The 24,434-nt window shown below is 37.5% G+C and overlaps 1 protein-coding gene across 1 annotated transcript in view; it reads left to right on the top strand.

The window, feature by feature from the left end:
• Positions 1 to 24,375, top strand: part of HERC1 (HECT and RLD domain containing E3 ubiquitin protein ligase family member 1) — an 83,742-nt gene extending 59,367 nt beyond the window's left edge. The window contains exons 50-77 of the mRNA XM_010284437.1: positions 444 to 649; positions 1,211 to 1,338; positions 3,151 to 3,278; positions 4,551 to 4,751; positions 5,617 to 5,747; positions 6,760 to 6,959; positions 7,460 to 7,574; positions 8,140 to 8,286; positions 8,828 to 8,929; positions 9,929 to 10,102; positions 10,417 to 10,710; positions 11,446 to 11,511; positions 11,650 to 11,775; positions 12,500 to 12,638; positions 13,093 to 13,274; positions 13,982 to 14,137; positions 14,667 to 14,789; positions 15,320 to 15,422; positions 16,084 to 16,253; positions 17,551 to 17,689; positions 17,977 to 18,146; positions 18,528 to 18,697; positions 18,878 to 19,043; positions 20,375 to 20,451; positions 20,880 to 21,132; positions 21,373 to 21,525; positions 22,502 to 22,807; positions 23,714 to 24,375. Coding sequence (XP_010282739.1) covers positions 444 to 649; positions 1,211 to 1,338; positions 3,151 to 3,278; positions 4,551 to 4,751; positions 5,617 to 5,747; positions 6,760 to 6,959; positions 7,460 to 7,574; positions 8,140 to 8,286; positions 8,828 to 8,929; positions 9,929 to 10,102; positions 10,417 to 10,710; positions 11,446 to 11,511; positions 11,650 to 11,775; positions 12,500 to 12,638; positions 13,093 to 13,274; positions 13,982 to 14,137; positions 14,667 to 14,789; positions 15,320 to 15,422; positions 16,084 to 16,253; positions 17,551 to 17,689; positions 17,977 to 18,146; positions 18,528 to 18,697; positions 18,878 to 19,043; positions 20,375 to 20,451; positions 20,880 to 21,132; positions 21,373 to 21,525; positions 22,502 to 22,807; positions 23,714 to 23,899 — 4,511 coding nt within the window. The 3' untranslated portion in view covers positions 23,900 to 24,375. The remainder of the gene's footprint in view (positions 1 to 443; positions 650 to 1,210; positions 1,339 to 3,150; positions 3,279 to 4,550; positions 4,752 to 5,616; positions 5,748 to 6,759; positions 6,960 to 7,459; positions 7,575 to 8,139; positions 8,287 to 8,827; positions 8,930 to 9,928; positions 10,103 to 10,416; positions 10,711 to 11,445; positions 11,512 to 11,649; positions 11,776 to 12,499; positions 12,639 to 13,092; positions 13,275 to 13,981; positions 14,138 to 14,666; positions 14,790 to 15,319; positions 15,423 to 16,083; positions 16,254 to 17,550; positions 17,690 to 17,976; positions 18,147 to 18,527; positions 18,698 to 18,877; positions 19,044 to 20,374; positions 20,452 to 20,879; positions 21,133 to 21,372; positions 21,526 to 22,501; positions 22,808 to 23,713) is intronic.
• The last annotated feature ends 59 nt before the right edge of the window (positions 24,376 to 24,434 follow it).

Below are 24,434 nucleotides of genomic sequence, written 5' to 3'. Positions count from 1 at the left end.
GAGGTCAGGGAGCTGAAAAGCAACGGCTGTGCCTTAACGCTGGGCTGTTGCTGTGTTAAAGGGAGGGAAGGACACAGCAGTGACGGCAGCTTATCTGTGCCAGGGGTGGCAGTGCCTGTTTAGAAAGCACTTGCTCTTTGAAGACTCTCATTTTCCTGTGGTGGCAATAAGGCTATTCGTAATTCTATGCTTAAGGGTTTTTGATGAAATTTTAAAGGGGGTTATTTTTCTCTTAGTGTCAGAAGAATGTTTTTTCTAATAGTTAACATGATTGCAACTTCCGTATGTTTGTAAATATATCTTTTTCTGGAAATTGTGGCTAATGCTGTGTTCACTTGTGTAATTCTGTTTGGTACTCATCTAGGCATCATCTCATTGTTTTGTTTAAGCAGGTTTAATTGCCCATTTGTATGCCCATCCTTCCTATGATCCTTCTGCTGTAGGCCCTCTGGAGCTGGCTAATGCACTAGCAGCTTGCTGCCTCTCTTCAAGGTTATCTTCACAACATAGGCAGTGGGCTGCTCAGCAGCTGGTGCGAACTCTTGCAGCACATGATCGAGATAATCAAACTGTTCCTCAGACCCTCGCTGATATGGGGGGAGACTTACGAAAATGTTCCTTCATAAAATTAGAGGCTCATCAGAACAGGGTAAGCATGATTGCTCCGAAAATTGCATGATTTTTAATACTCTGTTTTGTAGAACACAGAAAAAGTAAAATACGTTACAAGTACACTGACTGAAATTATTTCCCACAAGAAGTAATTTTTTGGTGATAAAGTTATTGCTTGAAGGTACTTCTGATGCAGGAAAATTCTTAGTTTCTTTGAAGCTTCAATTAAAGGGGACATGAAAATATGCTTATGGTACATGAAGTCAGCAGAATCGCCATAAATCTTTTCTTAGACTAGATCTTGATTTACATTAATTTTGCTGTCATAGTAGTGAACATCTTTGTCCAGTAGTCTGTGCAGTAGTGGCCAGTGGAGCATGGATCTGAACAGTGTAGCATCCTTACAAAGCGTGCTTAATTACAGTACACAATACTGTAAAAGCAGAAAAATACGTCGTTTGATTGTTACAGTGTATTTCAGTAACGTAGCTAATGCTCTGTCCCGTTGCTTAATGTTTGCTTAATATTAGTGAACAAACATACCTAAGCTTTAGATTTAAATTCCAGTTTTGCCATGACTATACTTTGGTATTTGTAGGTCATGACATGTGTTTGGTGCAATAAAAAAGGACTTTTGGCGACCAGCGGAAATGATGGCACCATAAGGGTGTGGAACGTTACAAAGAAGCAGTATTCCTTGCAACAAACCTGTGTGCTCAACAAGCTGTAAGTTGATTCTTTATAATAGTCAGATATTAATTTAAGCTGTAATTATGCAAGACAATTAAAAGAGCCAACCCTGCAATATCTGCTGCACTGACACACTTTCATTTTTTGTCTGGGACTGTTGCTGTTGTTTATGGCATGCGAAGTAAATTAAATAGCTTAAAATGGAAACCAGAACTTAAATACCAAGCAGATAAGAGTCGGTGTAAAGAGATAGTGTTAAAGCTGTTTAAAAATACTCTTAATGAAACAGGTAAAATAAAAACTGTAAGGGACTGCCATACAAAAAATATCTGAATATCCCTTCAGTGGGTTCTAGTGGACAGTTCCAACGTATAACACGATAATTACGAGTGCGGTCATTTGAGTCAAGTGTGAAAAAAGAATTTCTGACTTCTGGGGTTCAGGAACTGAGCATAATGCTTCTTCATGAGAGTGTCTGGGAAGTACTTCTTTATCATTTCAATGTATCCAAGAAATAGGAAGGAAAAAGGAAAGATTAAAATCTAATTATTTAGTACAACTTAAGTGAGTTTAACTCAGGAGAATGAAGAAACGGTAGTGAACTAGAAGGTCGGTTCATGATGATTTCTTAGTGGTCGTTTTAGTTCTTGTTTGCTTGCTATTGTTAGATATTGCCTTAAAAGGAATAGAATGGTGTAACCTGATTTCGGAAGATAGTAACGAGAGAAGCATCTTCCTTTAACAGAGATCTTCTATTACTCACGTGGCAGCAAAGTGTGCTTCCTCTACAGTAGATTCAGAATTCAGTGCTTCCGTGGGCTTCATTGCTAACAATCTCAATAATTACTTTAAATACAAATGCAACACAATTCTATTTGTATTCTTTATTGCAGTGGGTAAGTGCCAGTTCTTCTTCAAAGGTAGAACTATTTTTTTAGCAAAAAAAAGATGAGCAGATGAAAAGGCATTATCCCTTCTTTTTGATAGAATTATCTCCTCTTTCTGTGAGAATACTTGCTGTTTTTCTGAGTTGGGAAGAACATTATTTAAATGCTACTAGGTTACTATTCCCTGATACAGTATTATTACTTGTTAACTTTTTATATTAATATTGCTACATGTGTTATGTTACTAAGTTAATGTTGTTAATAATAGTTGCAATATGCCATTACCTGCTATATTCACAAATGAAATGTCTCCTGCTTAAGCAAGAACACGACAAAGGCATGCCTCCTGCATCTTCAAAAACACGGGGGTCATACGGTATTTGGCTTACAGTATGCATCCTGGCAATATTATAGCCTTCATTTACCCTTTACTAAAATCAGTAAAACCCATGCCTGTCGTTTGTGACCTTAAGGGCAATAAAACATGCCAGTGGTCCTGTTACAGTTAGCCAAAGCAGACTTTAAAATAGAATTTTAGAACAAGTGTAGCAACATTTTAACAGGAGGAAGAGTTTAAATTAGAGTTGAGAGCAAGATGTACCTCTCTCATTTATTTTGTCCAAGCTATTGTTTCATTTCATGACGTCCCAGAAAATTCTGCCCTCACCAAAGATGATAGATTTGTTAAATTTCATATATAACTAGGTAAAGTTAAAGATAATTAAACTTACTTTCTAGTTGAAATCTCACTTCAAATTTCTAACTGTGGAAGTAACTCATTTGTAGTTTGAAGCGGTTTTAAATAGAATATAGAAATACAAGCAGAAAAATTGATTATGTAAATGTGCGGTGATGGCAGGAGGACTCCAGATTTTAACTGTGATGTTTAATGAATTCTATGTTTTCCTCTCTGCTCAAAAGAAATACCCTTTTTTAATTGCATTATGTTATTCTACTACAGAGAAGGTGATTCTGAAGAAAGTCTGGGATCACCCAGTGATCTTAGTTTGTCTCTTGTCTGTTGGAGCATCAGTGGCAAGTATCTGGCTGGAGCTACGGAAAAGATGGTGAACATATGGCAAGTCAATGGTATGCTCTTAACTACCTGTGAACGCTTTATGGTACAACATATTTCTAGGGAAGCTGCTAAGATACTGAATATTTGTTTACCAATGTTTTTTACATTTAATTGTGTGTGCTTTCCAATCTAAATGCCTGCCATCTTCCGTAATGTCTTGTAAACCTATTTAATTAGAGGAGGGCACTAACCACAAATGGATGTGTGATTTACAATTAATTCTGTGGAAAACCGAGCAGCGTTTGAGTCCTTGATGAATCAGAAGCGTTTAGGTGTGAAGCTTGATCACTCGTAGCAATTTTTGTCTCTAAATACTCTCTTCCTATAGTCTGCAAGAATTGCCTTTCTACATGCAACGGGGAGAATGCAAAAATTGACTGAAACAGATTGAGAGAAGGATTGCTAGAGTGATCAGCTAGATGGAATGTCTTCTTCTAATGAGAGCAGAATGAGTGAGCTTGCTTTATTTATTTGAACAAAAGTCTTGGAGGAAGAAGCTTTTAAATAAATATACTAGGAAGAGTACTATTATTATAAATAAATATTCTAGGAAAAGCCCAGGGAGAAGTAGCAGTTATGTAAGCAAATTGATAGTGTTGACACAAGAAGAAATGTAAATAAATTGGCCATGAATAGCTTGAAGAAAGTTTCTAATGTTCAACAGATTGTCATCTCATATTTTACAAGGAGGAACGAAAACTGGGGAAGAGATACTATAAAATTGATGAGACAAATTTATGAGATAACATTGTGACAGAGGGGACTGAACCTGGCCCAGGAAAGGCTCTTTCCAATTCCGTGGTTCAGTTTGCAAGCATCTTTCATGTGGATTCTCTTACATTTTTACTGTCATTTGTGCTGCAGTTGACTAATCCAGAATAATACCTTTAGAACTTCTGTGAGAGGAAGACTGTTAATTACTTTGTCATCTTTAATCTCTGAAACATCATTCTGTTGTTTTGCACTTAACGAAAATCACTGGTTACACTGCCCATGTTAGTGGACAGTCCACAGGAAAAGTATAAATTTATTGAGTACTGAAGAATTTACCTTTCTTCCTTAAAAAAACTGTTTAACTTGACTGATAAGTAAGATTTGTCAGCTGCATTTTGTGTCTGCATAGATTAGCAGACTATTGCCTTATAGTCTTGTAACTTACATGAATTTGTACTATGTCCTAGCTCTAAATAGGATCACTTGATATGTTCCCATGGAAAGTATTTTCGTTGTTATCTTTTCTTTATGAAGATGAAGTAGTTTTAAAAGACTTTTTGGGCTCCTAGGAGGAAAAGGATTATTAGACCTTCAGCCCCACTGGGTGTCTTCTCTAGCTTGGCCAGAAGAAGGGCCAGCTTCAGCATGGACAGGAGATGCTCCAGAATTATTATTAATTGGTCGTATGGATGGATCTCTTGGTCTTATTGAAGTTGTAGATATTTCAACCATGCACCGGCTAGAACTGGAACACTGCTACAGAAAAGATGGTAGGTGACTCTATCAGTATTTAAGTAAAAATTTAAATTATTGATCCACACCCCTTTGTTTTTACTAAGCAAGTATGTAATCTCAATTTGTTTATTATTGTTCATGGGATATGACTTTTGGTACCTTACCTGCAAGCATCATTCACTGGTATTCAAGGGAGGGGAAAAGTCTGTGGGATCTCCACCCTTTTCCCCTACAGCAGAGACAAACAGTTCGTAGCAACCTAGTGAAATCCTGACGTTCCTTGCCATTGTATAAAATGAATATAGGTTTCCCTTCAGTGTCTGTTCTGTCTACAGATAGCATGTAGTCAGTATCATTTGAATTACTGAATTATTGCCATTTTTCCTTTATAGTTCCAATCCCAGAGGACATCAAGTAGCACATTTTTGGTAGCATTGTGTGGTTTTGCATATTGCTTCTTCAGGAAATTGCAGGGGTTTTTTTCAGAATCGAGTGAGGCAATATCTCCCTGCTAAGAAAGGCTCAAGTTTTCAGTGCTTTTTTTTAGAAGCATCCCTATCTCAGACACCTGTATAGGATTCAGGCTCCATTTTTTCTTTTCCCCTAGCATAGTTCTTTTCATGGTGTCAGGAATATAAATTCAGTTATTTTAATAAAAAGAAGAGGAGTGAAAAAACTATTACAAAATAATCTTAACAGCTGTCATGACAGTGGCACTCAGATTTATCTTTACAATACAAATTCAAGAAAATTTACAGACCAAAGGTATGTTGAGTAAACTTGGTGGTGGGGGAAGTTGCTATGCACTTCATATTTTAGACAGTTGCACTGCAAAAACCTCTTTGGCAGAAGTGAAGTTCAATTTAGTTTAATTGATGTTTGTGTCATCTGTTTACGTAGTGTCTGTCACATGCCTTGCCTGGTTCAGTGAAGACAGACCATTTGCAGTTGGCTACTCAGATGGAAAATTGCTAATAGGAACAAAGGAACCACTTGAAAAAGGAGGAATCGTTTTAGTTGATGCACATAAGGTAGAGTTAGTCTTTTTTAAAGTAATATATAATTTTGTAGGTAAAGATCTGTTTAAGCTTTTTTCTTTCTGAAAGCTATAAAGTCAAGTGCAAATTGTTTTAAGAACACATACCTGTTTCTGGTACATATTCAACACAATATATTTTAAAGGAACAGTCTACCAAACAACAAATAAATAACTTCTCTAGCCTTTTTTGGTATTAGAGATTGTGAAGTGTACATACATACAGCCACAGAAGTGTATTAAGGACACAGCTCTGCATGTCTGGATTTAAAATACTGTAGTTCTTTTAATTTGTAAAAGTGTTTATAACTAATTTTGGTTATGTCACATGTTTTTGTAAAGCTTAAGTTCCTGTACAAAGCAAAAGATGTTTTCCTAAATATGCAGCCACAAAGGTTTGGAACGTTTGCTTGTCTAGCATGTAATAATAAGTCATTAATAGTCTATAAATGATTTGTCAGGCTAAGAGGAGAATTTGTCAGCCGTAGGCGTAGCAAAAGCATCTTGAGTGCTTCCATGAACCGGTCTTCATATTTGAAGCCTGGTAGTCACAGAAGTGAGCATGCTGTGCCACTGAAACTATACTTGCCTTTTCCACTATGGGCTGTTCTTTTTTCCTACCTCAGTTAGACGCAAAGCTACATCTGCCCCATTGTCTAACATGTTTATGAACCATGTACCGTTAAGGTCATTCATACTACAATTTCATATTATAAAAAAAGAAGGAAAAATTATCTACTTGTTTGGGGGGTGGGAGGGGAGATCAAGAAAGGCGTGCAATGAAAAGATGGTTTCCCTTTAGTTTCTGTCAGGGACCTAGGATTTTATTTTAATTTGGTAGTTCTGAAAAGTATCATAATGGCATCTTACTACCTCTGTAAAGTAACTTGAGAATAAAATGTTCTTTGCTATTAATAATTGAACATTACATGAGCTCCGAGAGGTAAATTTTCTCTGTTCGTGCTGTGTCACTTCATACCGACTTTCAATTCTTTAAAATCCAATAGGATATGATTGTTAGTATGAAGTGGGATCCAACTGGTAAGATTCTGCTGACATGTGCCAAAGAAGAAACAGTGAAACTCTGGGGATATATGGGAGGATGTTGGAGACGTCTGCATTCACTGTCCCACCCAGCTCTTGTGAATGGCATTGCCTGGTGTGCTCTTCCAGGGAAAGGACCCAAGTTGCAGCTTTTACTGGCTACGTATGTACTTTTTTTACATTGTTTCTATAGCTCTTTTGCAGGTCTTTTCTACCAGTCTTTAGTGTCCAGAGCAACAAAAAGTTTTGTCTTTTTTTTTTTTTTTTTAATAACATTCATTCCATAAGCCAGTTGCCATGAGGTCCGTGAGGCTTCAGAATTCAGATGGAAAGAGCGGCTCTGCTCTCATTGCCAACTGTTTTCTCCATGCCATGAGACCTGTGTGTGGTGGTACTGCTTGAAATTTTTTTGCTTCATCCGAATATTTTTTCTGAGAAAACGTTGTTAATAAAAATTGAAAAGCTACGGGGGAGGGGAAAGGAATAGGAAAAAATGAATTTATCCATTGGGAACATGCCTTTCCACTTCAGATTAATTGATACAATATAGTTTCCTAGGAAGGTGGTGAAGACTACTGATATTTTCAGTTAATACTAGACCACTGGTATTTTGTTGGTTAAAACCTTTACTTTGTTTTTCTGATTTATCCTGACTTCCTTTAGAGGATGCCACAATGGTTTGGTGTGTGTCTGGACTGTTCCCCAGGACATAGTAGTCGCATTGCAGTCCAGCTCGGCTTGCTCAGAAGGATGGTGGGACCAAGAAACAAGTGCCAAGGTAAAAGGTGTAAACTTGGTGTTTAAGGAACAGTCTTTGCTCATTCCGAAGTTGAGAGAGGAGAAGAACATGAGTGAGGTATTCCAGTCTCAACATTTCCTGAGAGAAGACATTTGCCCAAAAAAGTTTATATTGCATTTGGGTATGTGTAGGCATTTTCAGAACAGGAAGTAAGAAGTCACAGGTTTAAATTAATTTTGTTTGGCTAAAGATTATATTTTGATGTGCTTACATTTTTTTAAAGTTGATAAATCTATACTAAAATTTAATAAGAGTTGAAAAATTTTTCCAAAGAAAATTAAGTCAAGATTAATTTCACCTATGTAAATTGTAATGAGGTCTTTAATGTTGATGGCATTTTGTAAGGGGAGGAAAAATGATAACGTGACAGATTTATAAAATATTGTCATAGTACTGGTCTTTTTTATTATGTTATGGAAAGTACCCCATCTCTAGGGATGATCAGTATTTATTACAGAATACAGAAGCTGTTACGCTATTCTGTTTTCTGTAAATAGTTCAATGTCCCATAACTATGAAAGTCATATGAAACTATAATTTGCAGGATGGATACAGAAAGGCAGTAGAAGTCAAGTGTGTATTTCAGCTGAGAGGACATATAACTCCTGTTCGGACTGTTGCATTCAGTCCTGATGGACTGGCATTAGTATCTGGTGGACTTGGTGGTCTCATGAATATTTGGTCTTTACGGGTAAGATAATCTTTGATGTGGCATCGTTTTTTTTTTTTAGTATGTGTCTAAAAAGTATATCTAAAAAGGTCATCAGACTAGCTTTTTTTTCCCCCCTCCAGTATGTTAGAAATGGTATAAAATAATGGTGTAAAATATAAATTGAGATTGTACTTAACTTTGAAGCATTTTATATTTTATGGTTCTACTGTTGATTCATTCTGTAGGCTTGGTCGTGTTAGTTAGGCTTTGCAGAACCAGCTGCTCTGTCTTTACAGTTGGGAACAATTTTCTCTTACTTTGAGAACTGTTCCAAGAGTCAGATAAAGTGGGTTATTAAACATTCCTAAATCCTTAGTTATGTTATCTTCTTAATGTGATAAAAATGCTAGAATATGGGGTTTTCTTGCCTTTAGTGTAAATGTTTCAGTTTTTAAATAGTTACTGAACAGCTTTGGAGAGTATCATCCCTTAGGAATTGTACAACACAAAGTGATTGTATGCATTTAAACAGAAAATTAGCTGTTGTGTACATACTGACTCGGAACACTCCTTTCCTTAGGATGGCTCAGTATTACAGAGTGTTGTGATAGGTTCTGGAGCTATTCAGACTGCGGTATGGATACCTGAAGTTGGAGTAGCTGCTTGCTCTAATAGATCAAAGGTGACACTATCTGTTAAAGTAATATTCTTTCATATGTTTTACTAAAAGAAAACGCCATTTGTCTGTCTTTTCCTTTTTTTTTTTTTGTTACGTTTTAAAATATGCAGATAGAAATATCTATCTAACTCTTTTATATTTTCAAGACACATTGTTTTGGCTTTCAACTATTACCTGACTCTGAAAAGGCTAGGGATTTTTTTAATAGTATGCCATGTTTAATTGAGGGGGGTGGGACGGGCAAGGTGGAATCCTTCTGAGACGGTGGTTATAAAGGATGCCGCCCAGCAGTTATATCAGTTTCTCTGTTTAACGGCAGCAGCTGTAAATGGCTGATGAAAATAAGCAGAAGACTCCCCCCCCACACTTTCTGCAGCATGAAGAAATGTTTCACTTCCCCCAAGCAAATAAGATACTTAAGTGATCTAACTTAATCTAAAGCAGCCTCAGCCTCAAAAATTTTTAAGGAGCAGTAGAATTTACTTCACTGTTTGCTGTGTCAGAACTACTGGCACCTGAACAAAAGTTTTCATAACAGTTGATTATTCCAAAAGATGTTATTTTTTGTGAATGAAGATAAATATGGCACCAGTTATGACTCCTGTTCGTAGAGTCATGCTGCATGTGGTTCTCAGTATTTTGGAATTCTTTGAAAGTCTTTCCTTAATTCAGATCAAATATTGAAGGTCATATTACAAGGCAAGTCCTAAACTAAGGTTACTCCTAAACTAAGTTCACAGCATTCGCTGAAATGAACTCTGCTTGTTACCATGTTTGCATTCTTCCTTGGAGTGATAATCCTAGCATTGCCATGGGAATGTGAGGAAGTGGCAAATGGAGGGGACTACTCCATAGCATTTGTCAGAAGATGATTCACCAGCAGAGACAGAAATGTTCAGGCTTGTGGGTTTTCTGGCCCCTATGGAAACTAAGATGATTGGTGAGAAATCAGTGGAGGTGAATTTTTAATTTCTAGTGTGTCTTGTGACTGTTCTTAAACAGGATGTGTTGGTAGTGAACTGTACATCAGAGTGGATATCTTCCAATCACGTCCTTGCAACATGTAGGACTGCACTGAAACAGCAAGGAGTTCTGGGATTAAATATGGCTCCTTGCATGCGAGCTTTCTTGGAACGTTTGCCAGTAATGCTTCAGGAGCAGTATGCTTACGAAAAGGTAAGAGCTAATGTGAACTTTTAAAATTCATGTCTGACATGAAGTCACTGTTTGAATCTCAGATGGTTTCAGTCTTTCACCACAGAGAGCCCAGAAGACTTTCCTATATCCTATTTGCAAATGTCTTACAGTATTGTCAAAGCTAGTAGTCTCCTAATTTGAGAGTATTCGTAATATTAGAAACCCTTTGATTAAGCACAGAGGAAAGTATTTTTCCACAGGGTAGCTTTGAAGGGCTCCTGTTTCTGAATTGATTAATACATATTTCTAACTTTGCGTGTCCAATTTCTCTCTCCCACTCCCCTCACCTTTAGCCCCACGTTGTTTGCGGAGACCAGCTTGTTCATAGCCCTTACATGCAGTGCTTGGCATCACTGGCTGTGGGCCTTCACCTAGATCAGCTCTTGTGCAATCCCCCGGTACCACCTCATCACCAGAACTGCCTCCCTGATCCTTCAGCCTGGAATCCTACAGAATGGGCCTGGCTAGAGTGTTTCTCTACCACCATAAAAGCTGCTGAAGCCCTGGCCAAGGGAGCACAATTCCCAGAATCCTTTACTGTTCCGGACCTGGAGCCTGTTCCAGAGGATGAGCTTACTCTCCTAATGGTAAAATGTGCTATATTGTCTCAACAGTGAAGCATGTTGTTATCGAGCCTATGGTGCGATGCAGTTAACATCTCTGGACTGTAAAGATACATAAGCACCAGCAATAAGTGTAAGGTTATCTTTTTAATTAACTGGTTAGAATATACTGTAAAGATGGCTCTGTGTGTAATGAGCACAAGTCAGTTGCGTATTAAAAATGAAAAACTGTGACAGTAATTGTCATATGTGGTAGAGGCAAGAAATGTAGAACTTTACAATGCTATCTTTAGAGTAATATTTCGGCACATTTTTACACCAAATTATTTTGCTAGTGTCAGTTGCCTTTGTGACTTGTTATGATATGTAAACCAAAATAGAAGTTTTGGATTAAGGATTTTATCATCAGCAAGCTTATAAGATTTTAGGCCAGTATTTGCAATTAAAACTTCAAAAAGCACTAAGCATCAGTAAATAGGAAGAGATTACTTCATCATGAATTTTGTTTGTTTTCCTCTCTTTGATTTGGATTGCAAGTCATGGATAACAGTGTCATTGCTGAACAGGTGTAAGTAAGAAAACGAACTTGGCCTATGGATGAAAATAAAGTATTTCAGTCTGCACACACGCTTACTGCTGTACCATTTAGAATAATTTGACAGTCAGTATTGTCTTAGAACGGAAAATGCGTATTACATAACAGAAAAATAATGTGCATCTCTTGAGCTGAATGTGATAACTGTGGCTTTTGTTGTGCAGGATAACAGTAAATGGATCAATGGTATGGATGAACAGATAATGTCTTGGGCAACGTCGAGGCCAGAGGTTAGTAAAATTGATGTGGGGTTTTTTTGTTTGATTTTTTGGTTGATTGGCTTTATTTATTTTTTTAAATTATTTTAAAACATTGTGAGGTATTGAAAGTACTCTTGTCCTAAAGCATTCTTTCATGTTATTCCATAGGATTGGCACTTGGGAGGCAAATGTGATGTGTATCTCTGGGGAGCAGGAAGACATGGACAGTTAGCAGAAGCTGGTAGAAATGTCATGATACCAGTAGCAGCACCTTCATTCTCTCAGGCTCAGCAGGTGATCACTTTAAAACAGTCACGTGCTTCTATTTTTAATGCTATTTTTAATGTATGGTTTGTACAGTTTGTCAAAATTGCTTTCTAAATATCTTTTCAATTTGTTGTTGAATTTACTGCAAAGTACTCCCGAAACGTGTGTTTTCACTGAAGGGGAAATCTTTAATTACTTGACAAATTCAAACCAAGCCACCACTGAAATCTGTCAAAACAAAAGTGTTTCATATGAGCATGATTTGAAAATAACCTGCGCAGCTTTAGCGTAACGCATGTGCCAGTTTTGTTTCCTGAAGGAACATTGACATTCAGGATGCAAATGTCTAAGCAAAATCTCAGGTACATTGTGATTTCTCTCACTGGAAAGAAATCACGATTCTCTCCCCCATCCCTCCCTAGTCGGGGAGTGAGCGAGCGAGCGGGTGTGTGGTGCTTAATTGCTGGCAGGCCCTAAAACAGCAACAGTTTGCCAACACTAGTAGCAAGTTTCAATTAAGTAATTTTTATTATGATGTGAACAGGTAACAAAACTGCATTAAACATGGCGTGAGTGAAGTCTTATGTCGATAGGGTTGTCACAAAGGTATTTCAGTGTGACAAAAGAGTCTGTTGTCTTGGTACAATTATAAAGAAAAACAAACTAAAAAGGACATTGTAATGCAGGTTTTACAGTGTTGCTGCATCTAACACAAAAATCATTAAAAGTCCTTTGTGTCTTTCTAAACTAGGTTGTTTGTGGTCAGAATTGTACTTTTGTTATTCAAGCTAACGGCACGGTTTTGGCTTGTGGAGAGGGGAGCTATGGGCGACTGGGACAAGGAAATTCTGATGATCTCCACGTGCTAACAGTCATTTCAGCCCTGCAAGGTAAAGTTGTCGGCTTTGAAGTGAATCAACTGATAAAGCACAAACAAGCATTTCAATAGTTAATATAATTGTTTGTGTTGATGCAATTTTTACAGGTTTACACATGAAAATACTGTGGTCTTCAATTAAAAGATTGAACAAATAAACTAGATGTTCTTTTTTCCTTAAGATTTAAGTAGTAGTATGTTAAAATTCCTGAATTTTAAGAAGGTGGGAAAATGTTTGCTCAAGATAGGAACATTTCATTTCAAAACTAGTGGCAGGCCAGAAGCATAGGTTGTACATGAGAAGATGAAGGTTTTGTTCAAAATAAAAATAAATAAATTGCTGTAACAAGAAAACGGTTATTGTGGTTGGTTCCTTTGCCCAGAATTCATTTGCTACCACTAGGGGCATTTGGATAAATGTATGTTAAGAGTTCATCTGTGTTTTGTCATTTTTTTTTTTTTAACAGGCTTTGTTGTAACACAGCTGGTGACCTCTTGTGGATCTGATGGGCATTCCATGGCTTTAACAGAAAGTGGGGAAGTCTTTAGCTGGGGAGATGGAGATTATGGCAAACTGGGACATGGGAACAGCGACAGACAGCGCAGGCCTAGGCAAATAGAGGCTCTGCAAGGAGAAGAAGTGGTGCAGGTTCTAAAATATTTTTTGTCTCCTACAAACAGCAGGCGTGGTAGCCTAGTGCTAGGAACATTCCAGAACCAGTGTCAGTCTTGACAGACTGAATGAAAACAGGCAACTTTTTACTTCTCTGAGCATTATGAACCAAGATGATAATTTCCAGCTGAAGGGTGTGATGTTAATTGACAGATGTTACTTGGAGAAGACTAGAAGTTAGAAAGAGCACGGAAGAGAAGAATGATCAAATGGTCAAAATACAGGCGTGATTTAGAAGTTTTCCTTAGTCCTTGTCAGGTGACTTTGACCTACAGAACTAGTCACCGAGACCTCCTCCTAAGTACTAAATGCGCATTGTCAAAAACATATTTGGCTTATACTGGGGGTTTCTTTGTAAAAATATAAAATAGTCATACAACAAAAGCGATCTGCTTGTAGAAAACAGTAGTTGGTAAAAAAAAAAAAAAAATTAAAAAACCCACCTGAAAACTTTTCTTCACGCAAATATCCACCTGTCCTCCTGCTCAACATTACTGTTGAGAAGAATAAGAGATAGGTTGTTGGAGAAATGATTAATACTAAAATATCTGTATTGTAATTCTTTATAAAGTGAATATAGTTTAGGGGAGGAAAAGGTATTAACATATTTACATGTAATAGCTAATATAATTTTCCCCCCAAATGTAAAATGTGTGTAAAAACTATGTTTATTTTGCTTCCAGATGTCATGTGGCTTCAAACACTCAGCTGTGGTGACAGCAGATGGCAAACTTTTTACGTTCGGAAATGGTGATTATGGTCGATTAGGACTTGGAAATACTTCTAATAAGAAACTTCCAGAAAGAGTGACGGCGCTGGAAGGTTACCAGATTGGACAGGCATGGTTTATCTAAAACTAGCAGTGTATCCTTGTTTAAAGCTGATGTTTTCAACATATTTAGGTGTTCTGGGTTTTTTAACCTTGGCTTTTATTTTGATTATGATGGCAGAATTTGACTATGCATAATTTTTTAAGTAATTACTTTCCTGACGCTTTGTACCTCTTTCTGCAAAACTGCCCATGTTCTTTAATATTTTCTAAGATATTCTAACATTACAATAGAATTTCAAGATTTCAGCATTTTTAAGCATGAATTCATGAGCTGTTTTATATCCTTAAACAATGAGCATGTGTAGCATAATACTATCCTTTGGTTCTTGGAGCTGAGAGGAAGCAAATACCTAAAAAATACTACTGTGGTCCTAAATGCCCTTAAAACATTGTAATAAGTAGTGGAAGTTTTAATGGTTTTAAAAGGATGCTCATTTTTTTAAAAACACAATTTTTCTGTCCTTAAAGGTAGTTGGGTGTTTGGGTTAGTAATAAGTTAGCAAAAATTGTAGTAATAACACATTTCTCTCAACCAGGTGGCCTGTGGACTCAATCATACTGTGGCTGTGTCAACAGATGGCTCAATGGTTTGGGCTTTTGGAGATGGAGATTATGGTAAACTTGGTTTGGGAAATTCCACTGCAAAATCCTCACCACAGGTTAGAATTCATAGAAAAATTATTCTTTGCATAAGTTTTCAGTGTTTTTAAATGTGTTACACAGCGTTCAGAGTGTAATTTTCAGAAGTTAGATTAATCTGATGATATGTTTTGCTGATACTTTAAAGGCTTTCACATAAATAATAGTAACCTTATCTCAGTGGCAATACAAATAGTGAAAATCTTAGGATTAGCTTAAAGAAGAGACCTTTCTTCTCTTGAATCTTGAGGGGGAGGTTGTTTGTACATTCATCTACTTCTACTCCCTGCTCACACACAGGAAAAAAAAAGGTAATTTGAATCACTGTACATAGAGTAAGGTGTTAGTTCAGTTAAAGAAAAAAAGAGAAAACTCTGTTTCCTGTGTTAATTTGCAAGCATTAATTAGAGTAGTCCTACAATGTATGCATTGCACAGTGGGAATTACAAAATTTCTTTTTAGAAGCAGGAGTTACAGATTAAATTCATGTTTGCTTTCTGCTTATATCCTCATAATACCATAGCTCTTTCTCCTTTCACTTACCCCGTAGAAAGTGGATATTCTTTGTGGAATTGGAATCAAAAAAGTTGCCTGTGGAACCCAGTTCTCTGTCGCATTGACAAAAGATGGTCATGTATATACTTTTGGACAAGGTAGGACAATCTGGTGTTTGTACCTTTCCATCTACAGGTTTGTGTGTATTGACATAAGACTGACCTCATGCTACTTTTTAGATTTGTGCTGACCTACTCTGAGTTTTGGAACTTCAATGATGCCATTTTAACATACACCTGAAATCCAGATTTGTAGCTCTATCTAGTTTGATCTCAGGATAGCCTTTGAGTTTACTAATTTACTTTGTGAAGGGTGTTTTCCTAAAACTTCATTGAATTTCACATATCCAAAATGATTGGGTCGCTGAAAAGTTTTCTTTGTCTAATAAAGCATACGCCTACGCAAGTTGTTTAAAAATCTGGACAGGAGAATTTCCAAGTGCACTGAATTAAACGTGTTGAAACTTCTCAAGTCATATGTATTCATACATATTACAAAACCATACATTTAGATTTAAAAGTCTTGTTTTAATAGAATTTGATCTTGTTTCAGACTTAAAGTGAAAAGCAATATTAATGCACACTGTAGGAAGTACTGTTTTGTAGGAACGTACGCTAGGTTTCTCCCTAACCAGTTGCACTTGTGTCCCAGTGCCAAACGTATGTAGAATCTCTTTTTGTCCCTCCCTGACTTCTGCCTGCAAGGAAAATCAACTTTTTAATGTTCTTTTCATATATAGACATGTGCTTGCTATTTCAGATCGCCTGATAGGTTTGCCAGAAGGTCGTGCTCGAAATCACAACAGACCCCAACAAGTTCCAGTACTGTCAGGAATCTTCATCGAAGACATAGCTGTAGGAGCAGAGCATACGCTAGCTTTATCATCTACAGGGGACGTATATGCTTGGGGGAGCAACTCTGAAGGGCAGGTATGTACTATTCCCAGATTATTTCTAACCTTTATAAGGCTGTAATGCACCTTACAAATGTGGTTGGTGTATCTTTATTTTGGTGGAAAAGAAAACTTTTATTTTTGTTCTTCTCCTTCCCCACCCTGCCAGCCATAATAACATTTGAGGCATTTCCATTGTTTTCTTATGCTCTTACATGGTAGCAGTTTGAGAATGCACTGGGAACGTTCTACCCAAATGATTCTAATCAAAGCTTTTTTTAAGAATCATAATTTTTTACCTAAAATTTTGAGCTATCATCAGTTTTTTCAAATAATGAAATTTATGGTTGGTGTCAGTCAGATTTGTGAACTCTGTAGGAGGTTCTTTTCATGAAGAAAATATAAATTAACATTTTTTAGAGTAATGTTTTAAAGTCAGAAGAAAAATTCATAAACAATAAATTCTCTCTTTTCTTTGGGATCCTATTTATCCCTGCCCTTTTCCTCCCTCTCCTCATGTATAACTCAAATTTTTGAAAGGACTTCAGCGTTTTGACAGTTTTGCATGCTACAACTACAAGAAAGAACTTTTTGGTATATTAGCTGTTGGTGTTTTAGGAAGCTTGGGCAAAGTTTCTCTTCCGGTATTTCAGGATTGAGTTTTTGAGAAGGGTTGTTGAGTCGGTAGTTTAGAATCATTTCTGAGAGAGGAACCTTTTTGGTGTTTTGGTGTTTGAAAGCCTGTTTTACCTGATTTTCCTTGCAATTCAAAAAATCTGTTTTATATGAAGTGCCAAAAAAAATTATACTCTTACAATATGAAATTTTCACTTTTAGAAAATATGAAGTTAGAATATGATCTGAAAGTGTCAGTAAAAAGTCAGAAAAGCTTCAGTAGATGTTGCCTTTACACAAATTGTGTTTTCATAAACTATTGTAGGAATTTACATGCTAGAACAAAAGTGATGTTTAAATCACACAGAAGAGACAAATGAGCTATGTTGTCTATGCATGAGAAGGACTGTGCAACATAGATGACTTAGCAGCATAGCTTAGTTCCTCAGTCTGCAAAAGAGCTTGCAAAAAATCCCTAGCTGTTTCAAGGTCTCCGACACCTAGATCTGCTACTCCCATTGAGTACAGATGCAATATTCTATTGAAAACAAACGGTAAGTGCTAGCACACTAAAAGATATATACGGTAAATATTTTTTACCCCAGTGTATGCTGTAGATAAATGCCATTTGCTCTGAATTTTTGCTTAGAGACTTTTAGAAATGTAATCACAGTTGTTGATTCTTCTTTGTCCCTTTTACATCTGTTATAAATTGTCAGCTTGGACTGGGCCATACCAACCATGTCAGAGAACCAACCCTAGTAACAGTCCTGCAAGGAAAGAACGTTCGACAGATTTCGGCAGGACGTTGCCACAGTGCTGCCTGGACAGCTCCCCCTGTGCCACCAAGAGCTCCAGGTAGGGAGCTGAGATTGTTTGTATGGTCATTTAATGTAGCGTTTGTGTTTCCTTGGAGATGAGTGCAACGAGGACTTCTGAACATTTGGGACAAAATTTGTTTTGTTCTATATCTGTGCAGGTTTTTAAACTATCTTAGTCTCTTAATTTTGCTGCTGTCGTGGTTTAACTCCAGTAGGCAGCTAAGCACTGCATAAGCTACTGCAAAGAAATCAAATCCTTCCCAGCCAAAAGCAGTACAACTACCCTTTATGAAATAATGCTTTTTTTTTCTTTTTCTGTGGTAGGTGTTTCAGTGCCTTTACAGCTTGGTTTACCTGATGCCATCCCACCACAGTATGGGGCGCTGAAAGAAGTGAGCATTCATACAGTAAGAGCAAGGCTCAGACTGCTGTACCATTTTTCTGACCTCGTGTACTCTTCATGGAGGTTACTTAACCTCAGTCCCAATAACCAGGTAAAATTCCATTTGAAAAAAAAAAACAGCTTAGCTGTGTTGTGTAACGCCATGTCGCTAGAGGTTTTCTGACCGGATCAAGATGGATCTTAGTAATAGGTTCTACAGGGCTTTTGTAATAAATAACAGTAGTATATAAATCTGGATTAAACCAAACTTTGTCAAAGTATTGTTAATGTATTTTCACTTAGACTAACATTGACATGTCAGTGTTTCAGTTTCCAAAGGCTTACTAGCCTCAAAGCTAAAAACAAAAAGTGCTGACGTGTCAGTTTCCTGAAACACTGAAATACTAGTGATTACTATGAAGGTTTTTATTCTGTAAAGAATGGAATTCATATCCTTTATTAATATGTTTATTCTCATACCGCCTTATTGCAGAACAGTACATCTCATTACAATGCTGGAACATGGGGAATAGTTCAAGGACAGCTAAGGCCCTTGCTAGCACCACGAGTATACACGCTCCCCATGGTACGCTCTATAGGAAAAACTATGGTTCAGGGGAAAAACTATGGACCACAGATAACTGTGAAAAGGATATCAACCAGGTCAGTATTCTCTTCACAGGCATTGTATTAGACCTCAAACAAATGCTGATATTCATCCGTGTCCCATAACTTTTGGCATACTGAGCTCTCTCTGTACAACTTTGTTAAATCAAATTACTTCACTGGCCTTTGTGTGTTTATGACTTACATTGTGTGGCCGTGTCTTTTTTCTGTTGAAAGAGGTCGGAAATGCAAGCCCATTTTTGTACAGATAGCCAGACAAGTGGTAAAGCTGAACGCATCAGACCTTCGCCTACCTTCCCGTGCCTGGAAAGTGAAATTGGTTGGAGAGGGAGCTGATGATGCAGGTGGAGTGTTTGATGACACTATTACGGAAATGTGTCAGGTATGGAAAGTCTGTTAGTTCAAAAGCCTCGGTAAGAGGTTCTGTTCTCTCCGGTGTCTCTTAGTATCTTTCAAAGCTCCTCTTTGCAGCACAGCAAATACTTGCTCTTCAGTCCTGAGCCGGAACACTAGAGCTGCCTACTTAGGGATGTCTCTGAGGGTAAAGAAATCTTCCTAGATTGTGGCAAGGAGATGCCATAAGGCCACACTATAGCTAGCGTTACGGTACGGCCCCCTGCAATTCTGAGGTGGCCCCTACACATTATGGGAGGATTTTGCAGCCCCCCATTGTGTCCAGCCAAAACTGTCTATAAGAGAAGTTGTACTGTATTCTGTGATTACAGTATGTTTCACGCGTACAGTACAGAACCACCTCAGGCATGTGTTTCTCACGTACCCAAAGACACGTGTCACCTCTCAGATTCAGTGCTGGAAAGGAGACCAGTAGCAGAAAGCGCACATTTTTGCTTGTCCGTAACCAGGATGTTCTTGCTATTGTCAACACAGCTGTCTTTTCAGGTTCCCCTGGAAACTGAAGGCTTCAGACTAAGACAGGACTAAAATACAGCTGGTCAATACTAATGTGTACTGCTTGTAGTTTTAAAGATGTGTCTCAGCCCTGTGACACAGCTATGATTGTAGCCAGGAGAAGAGGATTCAAGGCAATGCTGGCTGGAGGAGTTTGGTTGTTAATCTTTGAGGAGCCTTAAAACCCAAAGAATGAGGATTAGTGAGGATAATTACTATATCTGCTTAGTCTGGGACGGGGCAGAAGTTACGGATAGTGCTGGAGCTGGCATTGGAGTTAGAGTTAAGATACAGGATGGAAGAAACTGAAGAACTCCATTTATTAATGGAATTTCTGAAGGCTGTAAGACTAGAGTAGAGTTAATTCAGGTAAGGACTTGAGGCGTAATTGTTGGGTTCTTTCCTAGACAGTTTACGTTAAATATGAGGTCTGATGAGGGTTCAGAACAGAACTTCCTGAAGAAACGGCTTCATTTTGGTTCTTGAAAAAGCTGCTCCAGTAGGGTGTATAGCTTATGGCTTCTGATTATTTCTGAAACAGGTACCAGGAATGTATTACAGAGCAGTCACAGCAAAATAACCGTTACAGTCTGATGTAAGGGCAGGTCTTGAAATAAACATGTTTCTATTACTAAAAATCATCCCTATCATGGTTACTTTCTCTTAAATGTTTCACATTAATTTGCAAGAAGTAATCATCACCATAATGGAATAATCTGTCTCGTAGTGCTATAATGTCATATTTCTGTAATAGGTTTGTTATCCCTGTGTCTAAGAAGGCTTTTTTTGTCATTGATTTTTAAGGAACTGGAAACTGGAATAGTAGACCTGCTTATTCCTTCCCCAAACGCTACAGCTGAAGTAGGCTACAATAGGGATAGGTAAGTTGTCCGGGATTTGCTTTTATTGCAGACATTAGTGGGTGAAAATGAAAATCTTCTATTAACTGTTTTATACCAAATTATGAGACTTCATGGTTGTCTCTAGTACATATTTTCATTCAGGTTGTGATGTTACTTTATTGTGGAGGAGAGGGCATGGTTTTAACATGAACTTGCTGGATTGCTGATGGCAGAATTCAGAGTAACATCAAGACTGCCAGCCTTTGTGGTCAGGATTAGTTCTGCCTATCTCGGCCACCATTATTTTAAGAGCTAAAGGAAACAACAATCTTCTTCTTTGGACGCCCCTTGCTGATAGTTGTGTTGACAGTTAGTATGCTGTGCTTAGAAATGTTTTGTCTTTTACTGCTAATGAAGTAGCATAGAAATAATAGTAGAGTATTTTCACTGATTCGTTGTTCTTTCAGGTTTCTCTTTAACCCTTCAGCATGTTTAGATGAACATCTGATGCAGTTTAAGTTCCTGGGCATTCTCATGGGTGTAGCTATTCGTACAAAAAAACCTTTAGATCTTCATTTGGCTCCAATGGTCTGGAAGCAACTTTGTTGTATCCCACTCATCTTGGAGGATTTGGAGGAGGTAGATCTGCTCTATGTGCAGACCCTCAACAGCATTCTTCACATTGAAGACAGTGGGATTACTGAAGAAAATTTCCATGAGGTAAGGTACAAAAGTTCGAGCTTTTGGATTTATTCTGAAAGCAATTACTTCATCAGATTGACCTTAACTTCAGCATTTACATAATTCAATGTCACTGTTATTGGGATAACAAGCACTTCCTATGCATTTGGAATAGTTTGTGATATTATTATTATAGTTGTAGGTGACTGATAGTAAAATAGTAAATTAAATCACCAGAGTGACTTACGCTGAACCTACTTTTCCTGTCTTGCATAACAGATGATTCCTTTAGATTCTTTTGTTGGCCAAAGTGCTGATGGTAAAATGGTTCCCATAATCCCTGGAGGGAACAGTATCCCACTTACCTTTTCAAACAGGAAAGAATATGTGGAGAGGGCAATTGAGTACAGACTCCATGAAATGGACCGTCAGGTAAGAATCTCGTTATGACACTGTCCCCATTGCTAATGTGAACAGCGGTTTTGATACATGCAAGTTTCCATTTATTAGGGAATAAGAAAAGCTTGCCTTTCTGCATCTCGCTTGGGGCCCCATGGCTTCCCCTCTGGACTGTTTTGGGGTCTTGTTTTAAATTTGTCCTGTTTTTCTTAGTAATCGCTCAGTTGACAAAAGAGCATTAGAAATTGTCTTTCGTTAGAGGTGCTCCACTGCAACTGTCAGCCCCACTCGAGAAAATAACCCGCAATCATGCATGCTGTGCACTGTAATTGACACTATTGCAACATAGAGACTAGCTAAAGTAAACATTATTGACAAACATTTGTTTACCTTAAAACTATTTCTCTTCTGCGTTAGCACAGAAGCTACAAATACTTCATGAAATGTTTTGAGAAGCGTTAATTACGTATTTGCAGGCTTTTGTGTATTTTGTTGTATGTATAGTGACGCTTGTGAAAGCAATATACTGATTACATGCTAGGAAGGTCTTTTCCTTTTTCTCGAGAGAGAGATGCATGCATGATTTTATTTGCATTGGAAGAGTTGCTTTCTCATCACAGGTGCCAAATCCTAAGTCTTCTAGAACGAGTATGGACTTCTTACAAATAGGATTTTGTTCCAGCTCAGTTATATGGTATTTACACGGTTTTTTGGTTTAACTGTCATTATTTGTGCTGCTAACTTGTACTTTTTAATCTGTTTTATATCAAAACAAGTTCTTTAATGTGCAATTACAATTAAAAGTACTTGTAGTATTCTCCAGGAATTTGAGAGAGGATACAGCCTTACGGGGCCGCATGTGTAGGAGGTTGTATTTGGCAGATGTTCTACAACTCACTCTCTTTATCCCATTTGTCAGCTGATAGGTTACTTTTGCGTGTGGATGGCACAGTAAGTGGCACAGGTAAGACAGCTGTGCTTCAAATGTCTCTTCTTTCTTCGGCAATAGGTGGCTGCTGTAAGAGAAGGAATGTCTTGGATTGTTCCAGTTCCTTTGTTGTCCCTTCTGACTGCCAAGCAGTTGGAGCAAATGGTCTGTGGAATGCCAGAAATATCAGTTGAAGTTCTGAAGAAAGTTGTGCGATACAGAGAAGTCGATGAGCAGCATCAGCTAGTGCAGTGGTTCTGGCATACCCTTGAAGAATTTTCAAATGAGGAGAGAGTCCTTTTCATGAGGTTTGTGTCAGGAAGATCTCGATTGCCAGCCAACACAGCTGATATCTCTCAGCGATTCCAAATAATGAAGGTTGATAGGGTAAGATCCTGTTTTCGATTGTTTGTTTGTTTGTTTAATATTCCTGTCTAGTATAGTCTGTTCTTTGGCAATAGGAGACAGGTTTCCATAATTTAAAGAGAAAGTATGGGATGGGATGTGTTCTGAGCTATTAAAACCAAACGTTTTAGTTGTGTAGAAGTACATACACGGCATGAATTGCATCTTAATTCATTCAGTGCATTTACTATAGTATATGATTGGAGGTCAAGACAGGTTCTTGCACAAGAAACAAACCTTCTTCTATTGGTACGTGTCCGCAGTCATTTTCTGCTTCAATCCTTTTTTTCATTTGCTAATTTTCACTTTTTTTTTTGTTTTGTTTTTTTTAAGTTTAAATTTGTGTAAAAGGCAACATATGACCACTAGTGAACTCTTAACACCTTAAATCACTGTAATGAGTGCACAGTCTGTCACATTACATACAGGATGCATTCTTTTGCCATTACTTTTGTTTTTTGTGCAGTGAAAGCACATTGTCTGTGAACAACATGAATCAAAAACTTGGCAAAATCTAAGCTAACAGTGACTCTCATCTTTGATTAGGTGTCTCTCAAATTGCCTCATGTTAAGGCACACTGTGGTATGTAGTTTGACTGTTGCTTGGTATCTTCCAGTGAGCTGCTAAATAGTAGTGTGATAAACTTTTCAAATAGTTGAATTTCATACAGAGCAGGTGATAGAGCAGTAGTTTTGCACATACTGAAGGATGAAACAAGTGATGGAAACAAGGGAGGCTAGTCTGCTTCTTAAAAGGAATTTTGAGACAGAATGTGAAACTGCTGGATGACAGAGGCAAGGAAGGGAGGGAGCGATGAACTATGGGTATGTTAATTTTCTGCTTCATTCACAACTTAACAGTGTCCCACCTTTTATCCATTTCCACAGCCTTACGACAGCTTGCCTACCTCACAGACTTGTTTCTTTCAACTGAGGCTCCCACCTTACTCCAGTCAACTAATCATGGCAGAGCGTTTGCGCTATGCAATCAATAATTGCAGGTCTATAGATATGGACAATTATATGCTCTCACGGAATGTGGACAATGCAGAGGGCTCAGACACAGATTATTAACATTCTGTGAACAAAAATCATCTTCCTTTTACTACAAATAGTGCCCTAAGTCCAATTCATTGTTGACATAATTTTACAGTAACCATAGATGTTTTAGGAACATAAAACGAGATGTTAATAGACAGTGGCCACATTTTAGTTACTCTAAATGTAACAAAAAATTAGATGTTTTTATTTTTTTGTGATTGTAAAAAAGAAAAAAAGGAAAAAGAAAACAAAAAAGTATGATTGGTAAGTTTTTTTCTCCTTTTTTTGGTCACTTTTGATAAGTTTGCATGGAGACATTTTGGTGCATTTTTGTTGGGAAATAGTACATTTGTAAGCCCTCCCAGTGAACATGAAGACTTGTACATTGTGTATAATTGTTCATTAGCAAGGACAGTTTTACATGAATATTCACATATTTATTTTCTTTTAATTTGAATTGCCTGTGCAGGGTTCCTTATGCAGAGAAAAATAAAGCAAATTCAAGAATCGGTTGCTTGTATGCATTTGTGAACTGTGGTTGGTTTACTCAATCTTCATACTTCTATAT

The sequence above is a fragment of the Phaethon lepturus genome, unplaced genomic scaffold (genome assembly GCF_000687285.1).
Source record: "Phaethon lepturus isolate BGI_N335 unplaced genomic scaffold, ASM68728v1 scaffold5003, whole genome shotgun sequence".
NCBI classification, from domain to species: Eukaryota; Metazoa; Chordata; class Aves; order Phaethontiformes; family Phaethontidae; genus Phaethon; species Phaethon lepturus.
The sequence above is the reverse complement of the archived record's forward strand: the minus strand, read 5'-3'. Positions and strand labels throughout refer to the sequence as shown.